This window comes from Numida meleagris, chromosome 1 (genome assembly GCF_002078875.1).
Source record: "Numida meleagris isolate 19003 breed g44 Domestic line chromosome 1, NumMel1.0, whole genome shotgun sequence".
Lineage (NCBI taxonomy): Eukaryota > Metazoa > Chordata > Aves > Galliformes > Numididae > Numida > Numida meleagris.
This window is the reverse complement of record NC_034409.1, coordinates 49,656,916-49,675,166: the sequence shown is the minus strand read 5'-3', so window position 1 is coordinate 49,675,166 and position 18,251 is coordinate 49,656,916. Positions and strand designations below refer to the sequence as shown.

Here is an 18,251-nt window from a genome sequence, read left to right as displayed (position 1 = left end):
TACAACACATCGAGTCAGAGAGAAAAAGGTCCATTTCATTAGTGAAACATTATTAGTGATGACATTATGTCATCTATGTCTGTTTCTGTTGTGACAGCTTTAAAACCTGTAGTTTGTGAAGTGGCACCTACCTGGAAAATAACATTTTGTCATAATAATGCTAACAATGCTGATGGGCATGTTCTTTTGCAGGCATAATTCCCTGTCATAAAAAAAACAGACACACAAACAAAAAATACTTCACAATAAGGGAATGAAAATACTTTTAGTCTAGTCTGATAATCTGCAGCAACTAGGGAAATACTTTTATCCGAATTTTAGTCTCTGGACAAAAAATACGATTACTTTACAAATTTGCTGCTAGCAGAGGATATCTTTATTTGGTCCCTCTGACTGATGATGTTGCTCAGCTCAAAAAGACTCTTATTTTTGACTTGTAGGACTAAATGGTTTTGATGGCAACAAGAACCTCACCCTCCAGCATGATTGCAATAAAGAGATAAAATGTATACCACATTAAAAATTATACTGGTGGGCAGAAAAACATCCAGTACTCATTGCAAATCAGAAACCAAATCCCCTTGTTCATCCAAAACTGACATCACAACATTGCCAAGACTATTAGGCTTCTTTAAATGTCCTGAGCATGCAGCTCAATTTGTAAATACATTTTGTGACCAGTCAACAGGTGTGACTGCAGGCACCAAGGGTTTGCTTGCCGCATGTAGGTTGGCAAAAAAAAGTTGAAAAACTATTAAAAGGGTGTCGTTTATTGTGTCAGTAGGATGACACAGTAAGTGGGAATTTTTCCTTGAAGTAACTCCTATGCCCCCTTTTTGCAACTTGTTTTTCTAGCCTGGCCCCCTAGAATATGCCATATGGATGCCATCATTTCCTAGCTGTTGAGTAGATTGTTGAAAAATAAACACTCCTTACAAACCAGCTCCTGAGACAGACAACAGCATCTTGTCCTTGATGATAGCCCAACAGCAGAACTGGATGGGTACGAGAGCCCTTGGATTTTCACCATAGCCCTTGGGCAGAAATGGTGCCTGGTACCCAAAGAGACTGGATGAGGAATGTCTGTGCTGCACAAGGAATTGGAGCCAGTGGGAGAAGATGCCCAGATCCATTCAAAACTGGCCCTGCAGTGCCAATACCTTGAAATTTGCTTGTGTTTTTTAAGAGCCTTCTGTTTCAGGTTAAACTAATGCAGGATGAAAGGAGAGGGAGCTGGGGATAGAAATCATGTGGCAGCAGCCTTGGTGCTACAGCAATCCATTCAGACTTGTCCTCTTGTCTCTCCCCTCAGAGTTGAAACGATACTGAGCCTGCCTCTGATCTCTGTAGGGAGTTTTGGGCTATCCTGTGACTACAAAGAAAACCTAACCCGTCTTCTGACCCCAGCCAGGAAAGTGAATGACTTCTTCTATTATTTCTGGAATGAAATCCAGCAGCCATTCAAAACTAGCACGTGGGAATCTGTCTACATTTACAAGAAGAATGACAACTCAGAGCAATGCCTTTGGTAAGATCCAGATCCACTTCTGTCCCAGCTGTTGACCTAATAAGCTCCATCTCCATCCTCAGGCATTGCTCCTATAGGCTGTCCTACATGCCCTGCATGTTGGGAGATGCCTTACTGCTATTAAGGAGTGAGAGAAGGAAAAGAAGAATTATACCCCTCAGCTGTACTGTATATCTGAATATTGCACTCTACATTTAAGTATTTTCAAACCTTATCTCTTCCTATGGACAGCATAGCACAAAAGTTGTTCCTGCTGCAAATACTTGTTTACTCCGTTCTTGATGTAAATACTGTGACACAAGAGTGTCCTCCATCATAGTCTCCATATATGCCTTTTTAGGTCAGGGGTCTTACAAGCTCTACACATTAACTGATTCAATCTGAGGGCACAATTATTACTCCAAAACATTTCAAAGTTCAAACTGGATCTTTCTTTGTTCAGCATGACCCCCAGTGTTTGCAGAGTTGAAGCTATGGTCTCATCAGTTTTGAAGAAAAGAAGACAGTATTTACGTTGTGACCTGAAGCATCAGCCCATGATTTTTCTTGAAAATGCTGGATTTTCTCCTCTCTAGATATCAAATATTGTTTTAGTCAAGTAGATGCTTTCATATACTGACACTTACTCTTTCTTTTTTTGACTCTTATTTGATTTTCAGTACATGTGAATGTCTATATGCTCTTTTGAATTATTATTTTTTCCAAAGTACTGGTTAATTAAAAAAAAAATCAGCTATGCTATACTTAGCTTTTTGGCTTCTCCTACCAATGTTACATAGATGTGGAATCATAGAATCATAGAATCGTTTGAGTTGTAAAGGACCTTCAAAGGCCATCCAGTCCAACTCCCCTGCAACAAACAGGGACACCTGAAGCTGATCAGGATGCTCAGAGCCCCTCCAGCCTGACCTTGGAGGTCTCCAAGGACGAGGCATCCACCACCTCTCTAGGCAACCTCTGCCAGTGCCTCACTACTGTTATCATAAAACCCTTTTTTCTTATATCCAATCTGAATCTCCTCTCTTTTACCTTGAAACCATTTCCCCTTATCCCATCACAACAGATCCTGCTAAAGAGTCTGTCCTCTTCTTTCTTTCAGCTCCCTTTAGATACTGAAAGGCCACTCTCAGGTCTCCTCAGAGCCTTCTCTTCTCCGAGCTGAACAGCCCCAGCTCTCTCAGCCTGCCCTTGTAGGGAGGTGTTCCATCCCTTGGATAGCTCAAATTCAGACAAGAATTCATAGAAAATAGCTATTATTTATATTTCCAATTCATATCCTGAGGAAGTTAAAGAATTTATAAATCTATTGGCTTCGGACCTTCTTTATAACTTCTGAAATGTTAAAGCTCCTTTTCTTTAATGTTGTAAATTAACAAAAGAATTAAAATTAATTTTCTGTTTCTTCCCATTTGATTGTCATTATTCATCCTAATATAGCTGTAAAACGCACCTCATTCTGCTTAAATGGAAACTGTCATCTTGAACTTTTTTAATTGCCTAATTTTAAAAATCTGTTTTTGCTAAAGCATAAATTATACTACATGGGACAATTGTTTTCCCCATGTATGTATAAAAGCACATGAATACCCACAGTGGCAGCAAGAGCAAGCTATGTCTCCAACTATGCATATGGTCCTGTAAGTTAATGATTAACAAAACAATTCCTGAAAACAGTGGGGAGTGGAAGATGTTTCATAGCTTATAGGACAGGAATCTCAGTGTTGCTAAGTCAAAAGTTTGAAAGCAAAGAAAATCCTTCTCCTTTTCCCTCTGCATTATCTTTACTTCAAACAGAATGTCTCTCCTCAATAGGTTGAGGCAAGAAGAAGATTTAGGAGTTGGCTGTTTTTGTTTAATTCTTTAGTTTGCTTTTACTCACTTGGTTGTTTCTTGCCATTCTCATTTTTTCCCTTCAAGTTTTAACTGACTCAGTAAAACTCTTTTTGCTCCTTCCTTCCCTTCCTTTTCCTCTCAGGGTACGTGTATTTTTTATCTGAGATCTTTCTACAGCTCTCATTTACTCTTTTGAATCTTCAGATACACCTTCTAAGGTTGCAAGAGGGGCCTTCTACAGCAGAGCTTCCTGGCACTGTTTCCCATTAGTCTCACTTACTCTAATTTCCCCACAATCCTGATTTTTTTCTTAATTGCTAATGTCTTATTACACTATTATATTCTCTAAACCCATCCTTTCTATGGCCAAGCTCAAATACCCTTGGATGACTTTTCAGCAGTTTTAATTCCTTCATGCTCTGTGTTGATTTTTTCTGTTTCTGGTACAGAAAAAAATGCTCTGTTCTACCTTTCAAACACTCATGTGTTGTAGACAGTCTGTCTAGCATTTTGATTTATTTAAGAGAAATGGCACAATGCACCTATGAGGAGTTAGACATTTTTGCCAATGTCTGTGCTCCCTCCCTCCTGCCAGGTACATGAACGCACTAGATGCTGGAGTCACACAATTCTCTGAAAAACTGAAGTTCAAGGACACTGTGAGGACACAAGATCAGTTTAGAAAACTTGTGAAAAATCCCAAACGGAAAAGCAATGGTAAGGGGGGTGACTGAGGGTGCACTCTTCCCTGCAGGTAAGTTACTTTTTCCTGGAAATCCGACTATCCTCTTAGTTACATTTTAGGAGTGGCCTTTCCACAGTGAAGCACACACATATCATTTCACATGGATGCAAATATAAGGTGGCACAAACCTCTCAGATTCCTCTCTCTATCCCCATAAAATATGGAGGAATATCCTGCTTCCAGAGGACTTCTGGGATGAATTCTCCCATCTAGATATAATGTTATCCCCCTACATACTCTGTTTTGTGAAAGATTCAGAAATCCAGGAATCACAACTCCTCCTAATCAAGGCCCTAGACATTACAAGAATGCTTATTTCTCTATCATTCCTGTGTTTGCAGCTCTGATATATAAAAGGGCCTCACTTGTGCCATCAAGGGGCACTTCTTCTGGAAGTGATCCATCTAAACTTGAAAAATTGATGAGCAATACCTCATAAACTATTACCTGAACACCATATGACTTATGAACTTTCATATACAGTAGCCTGGACTGCATCAGAACTGCTGCTGCTTACTTGAGTGAGATAATGATGGTGCTCTGGTGCAATCAAACATAAAATAGAACAGGCATTGAAACACTTTCTACCAGCTAACTTTCCCACAGATATCCCCATCCCTCGGGTTTCTGTGCAGACAGTCCCAGCATAATGCAGGTAATGTGCCTTAGCTCAGCATTGCTACACTGTCTGCCACTCAGGCACCAGGGAGCAAGCAAATGTCCTTTTCTTATCTGTGTTTCTCACCAGTCTACCCCTGTTTCTGTCCAATCTGTAGTGATCATCATGTGTGGCACTCCAGCTGACATCAGCCAAGACCTAGGGACGGTGACAGTGGATAAGGACATTGTTATCATCCTGATAGATCTCTTCAAGTAAAGTATCACCTTTGCTTTTCCTCTTTTCTCTGCACTTTGCTGAAAGACAGAGATACTGGAGATAGTCAGTGTGGAACTGTTTTGTTGAAGAAATGCTTTATCAAGAAATGTTTTCCATTGTTTCTTTCCCCTTTTCTTGCCCTTTATTTATATAACCTATTTTGTGTGTGAATCATGGCACATCTTCTACAACATCCCATTTAGTCCATGAAAAATTTTTCTAAGGCAGTGACCAGAGCAGAGATGGTTAACTTCATCCTGTGGAATCCTCAGGGCAGGGAGCTGTGAGAGAATCACAGAGTACAAAGTTGGACTGGTCATGAGCTGTTCACATGAAGATTGTAAACGTTTCATACGCTCTATCCAACTGAGGCAGCTGTATAAATATGGCTAACAGTATGTTTTTCTAGGATTTTTAATACTCCTTATTAAATGACTTAAAAGGGAGGTACAGTTTTTTCTTCCAATGAGCAACACCTTTATAACTACACAGATCTAACTTTTCAGAGATGTTCCTTAGTATTCTGTTGTTCAATTTCATCTTCCTATTACTAGTTACAAAATCTTTGTAGTTGAGGACAGAGATTGACTAGCCTTATCAGTCATAGCCTCACGAGCTTTGAATTAGTAAATAAGTGCACCAAGAGCTGATCTCTGGCCCTAAGTTTAAGTGACAAACCACAGCCTACATTCATATGGCTAAACCTCCATGCCCAAAATGCCTCTTGAGATTGGCTCCTGTTGTCCTGGTAAGTTATAGTCTGGGAGAAAGCGAGCTGATCTAGACCAAAACCATGCCCAGGACCTCTCTGCTGCAGTATTTGTCCTGGTACTCAGCTTCCTCAGACCATCTTATATGCTGCCCTCCTTAAATCTGCTACATGCCCCTCTGATCTCAAACCATTTTGATCTTAAAACAGAAGCAAAATACAGATACTATGTTAGATCTAAACTCAAGCTGTAGGAGAAGGCAAGGTCCTATGCTTCTACAAGTGCCATGGCCCTCGGACAAAGTGATAGGTTTAAATTTTCTTCAGCTCTGAGTCCTGTTGCATCCAGGATGCACATAGTGTTTAAGCCTCCCTCAAGGGAAGGGGGATGCTGTAGAATTATCCAGTCTGGTGGAGTCTAATGAAGTTTCCTTTCCTTCTGGTTAGTTCAGTTCAAGTCCGAATGAAAAGCGCTTTGAAATTATCTGGGGTGAAAAGTGTGATGTTAAAGTCGTAAGATTCAGAGAAAGGCAGGAACAGGGCTGTGGAGTTGGGATCTCATCTGATGTCTGAGGAGTGGAGCTTGTGGTCTCCAAAAGCTCTTGATACTGTACTTACTGAAAAAAAACAAACAAAAAAACCTATAAAAGGATGGTCAAAAATGTATAATAAGAGAATGTTCATACAAAATGAATTTTTAATCAGTCTTGCTATAGCAATTGCTAAATTCCTCTGTAGTACATGAACCAATATGTGTTTGCCAGTCTGGGAAGCTCTTCCAGATGGCCTGTCAGGATGATGAAACCAAAGACACCTGAAAGCTACAAATGTTCCTGCTTGTTTTAGCATGCTTTTCAAGTTCACGCAGTTTCCTTTGATTTTCCCAGATCACCGAATTAAAAAAAATAAATCAGTAGGATGCTCTCTGACCTCTCTGATTGTTTATGCCCTCCTATTAAGTGTTTTTAGGGCAACTCCTGCTGTTATCAATTCTAGCAGGAAATATCGGAATTAGAGGAACATGTAAAAGAATGCTGAAGAGGTCAGAAACATGCACAACATGAAAAAACAACATATTCCAGTACTGTGTATTCCAGGGAGAGACTTAGTTTTAATAAATATAAATTCCTGCTTTGAAGAAAACAGGATGGACACCAGTTACTTTAATAATAAGTTTCAGATTGCCAGATCTCCTTGATATTACCTTTTAATATAGTTAAGCACAAAAGCTGGCATGAGGGAATGAACAGCGTAAAAGGTTTTGTCTATGATGAAATTTTATTTATATAGCTACTGTTTTAACCTGTTAAATAACAGTTCCACTGGGGAGAGGAGAATGCTCTGTGATGGTTACTGCTGCCCCTGTTGCTGACTCTTCATGAGGCTTTTCACTTTGCTTTGCAGGAACACTTACTTCAGGAATACCACCTCAGCCCGTTATATGCAGAATGTGCTTGTCCTGACTCTACCACCAGCTAATAACAACTTCAGCACAAGGACTGCCGATACCAGCCTGGTAACCATGCTGTTTTATACCTGATCATTGCATTCAGCTCATACATGTTCCTGCACTAGGAAATGAAAACTAAAAACAGAGTGGTACTCATCCCCCATCATGCTTTCATGTCAATATTTTCTTACATTAACGCAGGATGACATTTCATTCTGCTGTAATGATGTAAAAATGCAGTGTCCTAAGGGAAACATCCACCATCTCATATTCCTGCTTTGTGAAATTCAACTCAACCTTTTCTTTTGTTCTGCAAGTGTCATGTCCGTGGGACTGGAGGGGAGATTTGTAGATCAAGGCTTTTTGACACCACTTCTGGTTGACTGACAATCTTACATTTTCAGTGTAGCGGGAAAACATCAATGAAGGAAGATCTATAAGTGTAACAGAGATGGAAAGACAATGGAAAGACAAGACTTCTGTGGGCAGATATGTGTTAAGTGGTGGCAATCACCACCATTGCTGCTTCTGACCAGAGATGTTCCAGTTTCTCAAATTTTCAAAAAACAGGACATCTTTTTTTTCTGTAAGAAATGCATATATGTCTTCTTAAATTTCCTGGAAAGCCGAAACTATGCAAACCCTGTATCTGCTCACTGATACTGATATTCCTGCAGTCCACCCAGGAACCAGACTCTACAAGAGAGTTCCTCCCAAGACTTTTGGCTTTGAGCTCCAGCTCTCCAGCTTTTGGCTGTCTTTACTGAGTTTCCAGATCCCTCAGCCTGGGTTCAACTTTTTTTGGGTGCCAGCTCTGTGGCAGGCAGCTGGGAATTTTGGCACAGCTTCTTGCCCCTGAGCTGTGGCCATCTGGAAGGCCAGACTTGCTGGCATCACACCAGATGATCTGCACTGAGAATCTAATCCAAAGCCAAGAGCTTAGCGTCCCACTGAGCACACCTGCTTAGAACCCACAATGTAGGATTTCTTGAATCGTTTGCTCCAGAATCAGCATGCCAATGCTTTACATTGGCCTCCTTGTCTTAATACACCAAAAACATATTGTTTACAGCTTTATACTTCCAAGAGAGAACATCTATGTAGCATTGCCCTTGTACTCACTCAGCATTCAGATTCTGGTCTTCCATGCTGGAAATTTTGCCAGTACAGATTACCAAAATTACTGTAGCTTTAAAGCAGATATACAAACTCTCAAATTGCCTTTTCTTTTTCTCCACTTCTAGGTGGAAGATGACTTTGTTATTGGCTATTATAATGCAGTCTTGCTGTTTGGACATATTCTGAAGAAATTTATCTTCTCCCAAAGCCCAGTGTTACCTCTCAGTTTCATCAATGAATTCCGAAATACCACTTTTGAAGGTAAAAATGTATGATCCTGAGCAGGGTTCACTGAATTGAAGAGAGGAAAGAGGTTTGTTTTTAAATACTCTTAGGATCAGTCTCTTCTACACTAAAAAAGTCCAAGCATTTCAGTGAGTTTTATTCCCACTATATTTTTTCTTTTACTCTTTTATCATTTTTATCACATACGTTATCTTCAGTTTTAACAAAAGCAATACACAGCAGTCATGTGCAGAACCACCTCAGTGCCACTGCAATTAGCAACAGCCTGTTTGAGGAGCAGATTCCTTCCTGGGTCGTGGCCTTTTCATAGAATCACAGAATTATAGAACCATTAAGGTTGGAGAAGGCCTCTGAGGTCATGTAGTCCAACAATCAGCCCATCCTCACCATGCTCACTAACCATGTTCTTCAGTGCTACGTAAGCATCTTTGGTTATCCTTTGTTTGCAACAAAATTCTGGGTGAGATGAACTTGTGTTCAAGTTCAAAATTCAGAAATAGTAGCAGCCCAGCCTAATAAACATTTTTGTAATAGCTAGAGAAGATCAGAATTGTATTTAAAGAATACTGCTGTCAAAGGAGGGGTTGGGAGGAGGAGAGACAGAGCTTCCTGAGCAGTAGAGTTGGAGGACAGGGATGAGGCCCTGAAGCTGGTGCCATTCCTTTGAAAAAGAGCTAAACTCTCTGTAAGGAGACTTTTTGGAGAATGAAAAAGGAGCTGGAAGAGAGAAGGGTTTTAGAGTCTATGCTTCCTCTAGAGACAACCTGGCATTCAGGTTTCATTTTCGGTTCTCCATGGGTTGTTAAATCGTAGCAATGTCTTTTCTAAGCTTTGTACCAGTGATCTAGTCTTGGCTTGAGAGGAGTGCGTATGAAATATGGTTAATGTTCAAAACATCTCTGAAGTCCACTTAGCAAAGCTTTAATCAGTTTGTTTCAAACTGTTTTTAGTTTACAAAGACATTGTAGGCCTGAGTGCCTTGCTGAGAGCATAAGCCAACTGGCAACGCTTTGGCTCTTCAGAGTCAGTGTTCTTGTTCCTCTTAGAGGTTGTCTAGTACCAGTGGACTTTTATACTTAAAAATCACAGAAATTGAATATAAGGAAAAGACAGAGACAGTATATATGCAACAAAATCACAACAGTATCTCAGTCCCATCTGTCACTTTACATCAGAGATCTGTACCAAAGTTATTACTCAAAGCTCTGTATTTATTGTTTCACCTACTCTCAGAAAACACGTCTAGAAGTTTCCCAGATTTTCCTAATATGGCCCAACAGACGTTGTGCTTATCTTTCTTTTAACCATAGCATTCCAGCAAAAAAAAAATTTGCTTATGGTAATTCCTGGGCTGCATCAAAGAGGGGTGCCCAGTAAGGCAAGGGAGAGCATTGTCTCCCTCTACTCTGCCCTTGTGAGGCCCCATCTGGAGTACTGTGTCCAAACCTAGGGCTCCCAGTACAGGAGGGATATGGAGCTGATGGAATGTGTCCAGAGGAGGCCACAAAGTTGATCAAAGGGCTGGAGCAGCTCTCCTATGAAGAAAGACTGAGGGAGCTGGGCTTGGTTAGCTTGGAGAAGGCTCCAGGGAGACCTCACTGTGGCCTTCCAGTACTTGCAGGGAGCTTATAAACTGGAAGGGGACCTATTTTTATATGGTCTGATAGTGATAGGACAAGGGGGAATTGGTTTAAGCTGAAAGAGGGGAAATTTAGATTAGATGTTAGGAAGAAATTCTGTGCTCAGAGAGTGGTGAGGCACTGGCACAGGCTGCCTAGAGAGGCTGTGGGTGCCCCATCCCTGGAAGCATTCAAGGCCAGTTTGGATGGGTCCCTGAGCAGCCTGAGCTGGTGGGTGGCAGCCCTGCCCACAGCAGGGGCGTGGAACTAGATGATCTTTAAGGTCCCCTCCAACCTAAGCCATTCTGTGAGTCTATGATTCTATGAATTCCTCCTGGAGTCTGCATCCTTTTTTAATATTGCTGAAGTCATCTCTTTGGTTTCATTTGGTTTGAAAGATAAGTTACACAGACTTTTTTTTTTTTTCTCTTATCTCAAATTTATCTTGCATATTAGTTATAGGTTTTGTGTTTTTAAAAAATCCTAAAAATGAAAGGTGTTGAATCACCTTCATTCTTCCTTGTGTGAGTACTGGCTGAGTAGAGAGTTCACACAATAATTATTTTGATATGTACAAGGTGAATTGTGAAAAAATTAACACCAGTCTTTAAGGTGAAAAGGAAAATGGTTATTCCCAAACAAAAATAATGATGCTGAACTTTAGGAAAAATAAAAGAAGTCATTAGCAACCACAGCAGAAAAGCAACCTGAAACTGGTCAAAGAGACTCTCCTTAACAAAAAGAAAGGAAAAAATGATGGTGAGATTTTCAAGAGTGGTGGATACTGGCAACACTTGTGCTCTTGTTGAAGTGCCTGGCCTCATGAGAACAAAGTCAAGCCAGTGCTGAGGGATGTAGAAGGTTCCACCCTAAAATCCTTGGAATGTGCTCCATAGGCAATTTCTCACATCTGCTGACATTAGGAGGCAAGAGGTTAAAGGGAAAAAGAACTTGGTTAAAATAATGTTGTTAGAGCCAAGCATGTAGCTATCAAAAGAGTTAGAGGAATGAAAGTACCTCTACATTTCCTTTCTTGCTGATAGACTCAAACTGCAGAGGGAAATGGGCAATTTCCCTTGTCACCTCTGAAATGATCCCTTCAGGGGAGTTTACTCTGCCATTCTTGGTATGCTGAAGAAACCTGACATATATATCTTTCCTATGGCTAGAGGGAGACTTTCCTTTTCTGTGCAGTTAGTTCAACACCTTTTACTGGGTTTTGTGGAGAAAATGTGGCGCACTATGAAGGGAGAAGCAGTGCCACACTAAACTGATACGTGCTCTAGCACGTAGATGAAGAAGAAAAAGATCCAGAGCATCAGAAATCCTTTTATTTATCCCATTCTTCCTGCCACATATTTCTTTATTGGAAAATACAAACCCTCTGCCTAATTCTGTGTCCACAGGTGCACAGGGTCCTGTGACTCTAGATGAATTTGGAGATATTGATAACAATTTGACCCTACTGTACACGACACAGTCTGCAAGTGATGTACGTATGTCCAGGAAGCAACTGCTTGGCCTTGTATACAAAAGGAGAAACAAAATGCTCTGTACTATCACATAAGAACAGTGTAAATTAGCACAACAGAAGTGGTGGCATGTCAAGGCATACTGGGGGCATGCTGGGAGGGGGTCATAAGAGGTGTCCTGGAAATGGGGAGGATTGATGTCATCCAGTGATTCAGTAAGTGAAGTACAGCTAGTGTCTCTGATACATTTATTTTTAGGGAGAGGGGAGAAGTAAAGAAGAATATGGCAGCCAAACATATGGCTAAGCTGAAGAGAACACACGAGTGTAGCAGGAAGAGCAAGAATTACTCTGCTGAAGTTTAAGCTGCACATTTTTAAGTGCAGTTAGAAGCAAGGGACAAGAAAAAAAAAAAAGAGAAAGAATCGCTGCTGACTACATTTCTTTACTCCTACAGCCGCAGTACAGAGTTCTTATGTATTTCAACACTCAGGAGAACGAGACATATGTGGAATCTTCCAGTCCGGATTTCATCTGGAAGAGCCACAGGCTGCCTAGTGATATTCCAAGCACTGGTGAGATATCCATTAAACATACCTCTTCTTCCAAGGGAGTTCACACAGCCCTCATACCTAATATACAGCTCTATCTCTGCCCAAACATTGAACCTGACATCCCAGAAACCACCACCTGCCTTTGAGTTTTTGGTGACTCCTGGATAAAATGGTTAACCCTCTGTGTTATTCAGCATGGCAGAGTACAGCCCTGCTAGTCAGAGCCAGTGAGTGTTGTTTTGACATTCGCTACATGGCAATTGGCAATGGGAAGGCATATTTTTCAGGGTATGATATGCAAGACAAAAATTCCTGCTGTGGCAGTGGTTGCAAGGGTTAGTACACCGTGGGTTGGCTGGTGTTCACCTGAGTCATTCCCACTGTTGACTGAGTGTCCAAAGGTGCCACAGTTATAACCTAAGTTTCCATTAGTTTGCTGTGCTTTTGACCTCCATTAGGGAATGTTATAATGCAAACTGATAGCTGGAGGAACAAGCACCATCTGTAAACTAAAAGTCATTCACAGTAAGGTGGACACTTTTATTCTTCAGTGAAGTAAAACTGGCTGTGTGTCAACCCTGCACACAGCTCCCCATGCTGTGCTGTCCGGCCCCAGCCTTCACAGTGCTGCCCCAGTCCCATTCTCATCCACCCCTCATGCCCCACATGTGCTATGTTATCAGAGGATCTCGTTATCTTCAATACATTCCCTTGAGGATGTCCTTGTTTGAAGTGGCTGCACAAGGGCAAAAGAAAAATGTTTGGGAATTGCAGAAACGTTTTGTCTGTGAAGTGGTATCTTAATATTGAGTACATAGTGAAGGCTGGACTTCATGGCCAAGCTATGCAAAAACAAAGTAAAACTGCCTCTCACAGGCTCTTGATTATTTTGTTTTCCCATTTGTAAAAGTAAACGTTTCTCCAGTGTGATTCTGAATGCGGGGTGCTTCTGCATCACTAGGTAGTTGTAACACTAGCAGCCAGGAGGTGGAAGCAGAGTCTCAGGAACAGGAAAATGCAATTCCACCGGGCTTCCACGGGAAACTTCAACCTGATGATTTTGGAGCTATAAACCACTACTTACAAAGCTGAGGTTTTAGAGAATTCTTGGGAAATTGCTTTGCAAAATCTTGTGTATATGTCATTATATGGAGGTGACAATATCCTTCCATGGTGAAGGGAAATGGTAGTATGGTTAGTTTTCAATGGAGAGCAAGAGACTAATATTTAGTTACTTGGACACCCTAAGACAGATGCTGGCATGAAAACATGGAAGGCAGGGAGATGTGATACACAAAACAACAAAATCAAAGCTAGAAAGCTGGGTCCAAAATGCAAAGGAATTCCTAAACAGAGTTCCATGTTGGATGCAAATACTTACAGTAGCATGCTCAAAATCCCTGCTTAGTTACTGCCTCGTTTTAGAAACAGCTAATGTGTGTCTTTTACTTTGTGTTGTTATTTTTATTAATTTTGATTGTTTTTGTTATTCTTATTTTACTCTTCAAAGTTTTCCTATGCGGCTAACCACTTACTGCGTGTATATCCCCACCCCTTAGACAGTCGTATCCAGGGTTTGCTGCCATCCTCTATTCTCATGAACTTATTTGTCTGTTTCATTTTTTAGAATGTGGTTACCAGAAAACAGTTATTTTTATTCCAAGACTTAGTTTCTTTTTCAAGAAGAAGAAAAACATTTGGAAGCCCTGAGCTGATGTGAGAGTTAGTGCTATTGAATTCACCTCCCACCTGGCTGTGCCTACAGAGTGCCCATGCCTCAGGTGGGGACATAAGAGCACTGCTCAGGGCCATGCTTCATCCTATTCTGAAAGGGAGCAGGCACCTGTCATTTCTGGGGAGTGCTGAGCTTTAGCAAAGCCTCTCAATTGGAATGTGATCAAAGAATATCCCTGCTTGGCTACTGTGACTTGCATATGTGGGTGAAGGTAGTTTCTTAAATAGAATATTGTTTTCAGTGTCTTTCATCAAGTTGCTTACTTTCTATTTTTTCCTTTCTGCAGGCCCACACATACTGACTATTGCTGTCTTCACACTTGCGGGAATTGTGATTTTGGTTCTGATCATCTCTTTGCTTGTCCTAAGGTACCACTCCCTTTGTCCCTCTGCTTATCCTAGAAGAATTTTCCTCCTAGGGCAGTGCCTTTGATGTCTCATGGAAGAGCTACTGGTGACCTTTCCCTACATACCTGGGTAGTTGCCCTTGTGTGAACTGTTTAGCATATGCCAGGTCTGCGTATGTAGCATTGTTATGTCAGGTTAATCATCAAGGGAGAAGATACAAGAAGGCTCAAATTTTCTGCATCTGCAAAAGCTCTGATTCTTACTCAGCACAGAATCTCATGTCTCAGACCACTCTTCAGACTTTTTCCACTTACTGTCAACCATTAGCCCACTTGTGGTTCTTTCATCTTTCTTTGACCTGTTGGTGATATAAATGTTCAATTCAAAAGGAGTTTTCTGTCTTGTGGGAATCAAAACACCATGAGGTTCTAATGTTTTCATTTCATGCATCCATTCTGTCTCTCAGATCCTCTGACTCAGTCCAACTCCTCATATACAGACTTTTCTAAGAGATGTAATTTCTCAAATACAACATAGTTTATCTTAATTGTGATGGAAAATGCAGATATAGAAACCAATGGAATCTCCTTTTGCTGGAATAAATTTCACTAGATTTCCAAATAATATAGTTTTCTTTCATGTTTAAAGAAATTGTCTTAATTTTGCATCTGTTTTTCGTATCTCAGAACCCCTCTTAGCTACATAGCAGAGAACTTCAAACAAAGTGAGAAAATCAGGTCTTAAGAAAAATGATTAGAAACAGGTACTTCTCAGGTTCTCTTATTTTAAGTCAAAGAATCTTAGAATCATAGAATGGCTTGGGTTGGAAGGGACCTCAAGGGTCATCAAGCTCTAAACCCCCTGCCACAGGCAGGGCCGCCAACTTCCATATCTAATACTAGACCAGGCTGCCCAGGGCCCCATCCAACCTGGCCTTGAACACCTCCAGGGATGGGGCATCCATAACCTCTCTGGGCAGCCTGTTCCAGCACCTTGCCACTCTCATAGTAAAGAACTTCCCCCTGATATCCAACCTAAATCTTCCCTCCTTCAAGTGAACCAGTCTGCCTTGTGGACTAAAGCTTTTCATGAAGAAAACTCAAAGATGAAGGTATTCAAATCTCACATAGGCAGTTGTGCTCAAGAAATGAAAAAGCTGAGTATTCCCACATAAGCACTAACATACAAACAGATTAGTAAAGTTGTTTGTATACGGTCATGAAAATTGGCAAAAGTTTGTCTGGAGACAGTTTGAGCATGTTATAAAGGTTCTGTACTCTTCCATATTTGCAGATGTATAAAATCTAAACATTCTGTTCATATTTTTAGATTCTTACTGTATACATATCATTGTAATATCCCCAACCATCAAATATAGAAGTTTCTGAGGATATTTTAGAGTAATTTCTTCATGTTTTCTTCTAGAGAACTTACCTTTTTAGTATAGGAATAATAGCAACCATCACAACTAGAAGTACTACAGCAGATTGTCCCCTAACAAGGTAATAAGAGAGATTCAATTATGAAAATGAAGAAAATGCCTCATTAGTTCCTGTTTATCTCCCACGTTCCTAGGATGCTTCATAGTCAGAACTACACACCTCCCTTTTAGTTCTGAGTGATGTGGAAAATAGCAAAGCCCTAAAAAACACATTACTAAATATTAGACTCAGTAGATTTTAGTTCAATTTGATGTGTCCTTAATCACCAACTGGTAACAGTTGGAATTGCAGCACATTCTGGTCAGATATTGACAACAGTTTCCAACATTGAACTAAGAAACACCGTTCTTACAGCAATTATCAGTACCCCCTTTCTTATACATGTATAAGTTAAAATAAGTCGGAAAAGGGAATATTTTGTTATTAGTCAGTACAATCATTTCTCCCATTGCTGCACTTGCCAGCAGTCACCATGTGTTGAGATTCCCAACATGCTGCCTCTCCAGATATTCTTAAATCTTGTGTTTTCTTTTTTTTTTTTTTTTTTAATAGAGGAAGTACTTGCATGAGTAAACAGATAATTTGATGAGTACAGGTCTAATTGCAGCTTTTCTATAAGAGAAGATAGTGTTTGTTCTGAAGTTCTGCAAGAGAGACAGCAGTTTCCTTTTTCCAGTTCCAAGGGCTCTTCCAAAATACACAGAATACAAGAGATAGCCACAAAAAGGGATCTTATCCCAACACTATTGTTGCCTCCTCTCTTGGCACTGTACTCACATCTGTTCTCACCACCCAGTGTTGATGCCAGGACTTCGTTGGGCTAGTAGTTATTTGAAGCACCTCCCTTTAGAGTACATTCAATAACATAGAGGAGAAAACCATATAAAATAAAGAAAGTGCTTTGTACTTTAAATTGTTCTGACCTCTCTTGAGTCTCTGGCAATGGCCCAGCAGCTGTTCTCCTAAATCTTTTCTATTCTTCTACTGCATCTATGGAACTGAGACAGCATTTAGTCTTTCCCAAAGTTATGGGAATAAGAGGAGCCTCAAACTGGAAGACTATGAGAGACATAGGGCTTGTGCTCAAGCCTTGTCAACATGACACTCCATCCTTGCATCATCCCAAAGCTTCCCTGTCCTAATCTTCTGTCATGAGTTTCAGTTATCTGGGAGGATATCCTGAAGTTTGCCTGTTTTGCAGGAAGTACAGGAGAGATAATGAGCGTCGGTGGAAGAAATGGTCCCATATATCGCCTGAGAAAATCTTGCCTCTGGAGACCAGTGAGACAAACCACGTCAGCCTGAAGGTAAGAGAAGCATGATACCCAAAGATGGATCTTGGATTTTGTCTCCTGAGGACCATCAATGCTGGGACACTGGCTTTCTCTGACTAAGACACAGGCTATGGCTGTGGTAGGAATGGGATCTGTTAACATTATTGTGGTTTATTTTTTAATTCTCTTGCTATATTGAAGAATTAAGAGATTATTCCCCTTCTACCACTCCCTAATAGAATCAGTTGCCCAACAGGTATGCTTGTTTTTGAAGGGGAAAGAGGCTGAGGGCTGATTTCCAGTCTCTTCCACACCACAGATGGTTTCTCTGTGCTTTGTTCCACACCTCTAACTCCCAAGAGCATGGGAGCAGCAAGTGGATGCCATGGCAGCTGTGGGAGTTGCCTGGCTGCCCCACAAGTCTCGTGGCATGTGGTGGCACTCCCTGGAGAGAGGCCTTTACTTCTCTGTGGCACACACTAGCAACATATCCCTCTCTGAGCCTGAGTGGGGAGTAGGTGATAATTGCAAGTTAATGATCCTTCTTTGTTCTCAGATTGATGAAGATAAGAGACGTGACACCACCCAGCGACTGCGCCAGGGCAAATATGACAAGAAGGTAAACTGTGAGTCCACGCTCCTTCCTCTGCTCAGGAGAGCTCAGCGGGAGATCTTCCTCCTCCCTGGAGTTCAGGAAGCAGCTCCACCTCCCTGTGACCTTGCAAAATAGCCTGGGTTCATGCAAGGAATGTGCCATATCGGGTGCTTTGCACTTTGCTTACTGCCAGGAGGCAAAACATTAGACACCATGAACCCTGGCCTAGTCCAAAAGCACAGAAATGGAAACAGAAAGCACAGAAGTCAAATATATACAGTTTGATACCACAAAGATTAAGGTATCAATGGAGAACAGGCCATTTCCATGCATTTCTTGTATACTCAGCTGAGCTCACTATGAGGTATATTCATGTTGAGGTAAAATCTGCATCATTAACAGTTCTAAATAGTTCCTGTCTATGTGGTAAATCTTTTGAGGGAAATGTAACTCCACTGCTTACTTAGTTGACTGAGACAGCAAAGCAATAGGCAGGTGTTTCTGAGGTATTTATCTAGCATTTCTTGGAAGAGAAGGATTAATCACTACAATTTCTTTCCACTGTTATTTTTTCTTCAGGTGGTGATCCTGAAGGATCTCAAAAACAACGATGGTAATTTCACGGAGAAGCAAAAAATAGAACTGAACAAGGTAATTATTGTATGCAGCAATTGGACTCAGCAGGGTGGGATGAAGCCAGTGAGTGA

General features: G+C 40.9%; 1 protein-coding gene across 1 annotated transcript in view; it reads left to right on the top strand.

The window, feature by feature from the left end:
- Positions 1-18,251, top strand: part of GUCY2C (guanylate cyclase 2C) — a 44,499-nt gene that overhangs the window by 3,628 nt on the left and 22,620 nt on the right. Inside the window, exons 4-14 of the mRNA XM_021384434.1 lie at positions 1,313-1,528; positions 3,957-4,078; positions 4,883-4,979; positions 7,097-7,208; positions 8,387-8,522; positions 11,533-11,618; positions 12,055-12,172; positions 14,173-14,254; positions 16,877-16,982; positions 17,506-17,568; positions 18,124-18,195. Of these exons, the coding sequence (XP_021240109.1) occupies positions 1,313-1,528; positions 3,957-4,078; positions 4,883-4,979; positions 7,097-7,208; positions 8,387-8,522; positions 11,533-11,618; positions 12,055-12,172; positions 14,173-14,254; positions 16,877-16,982; positions 17,506-17,568; positions 18,124-18,195 (1,210 nt within the window). The remainder of the gene's footprint in view (positions 1-1,312; positions 1,529-3,956; positions 4,079-4,882; positions 4,980-7,096; positions 7,209-8,386; positions 8,523-11,532; positions 11,619-12,054; positions 12,173-14,172; positions 14,255-16,876; positions 16,983-17,505; positions 17,569-18,123; positions 18,196-18,251) is intronic.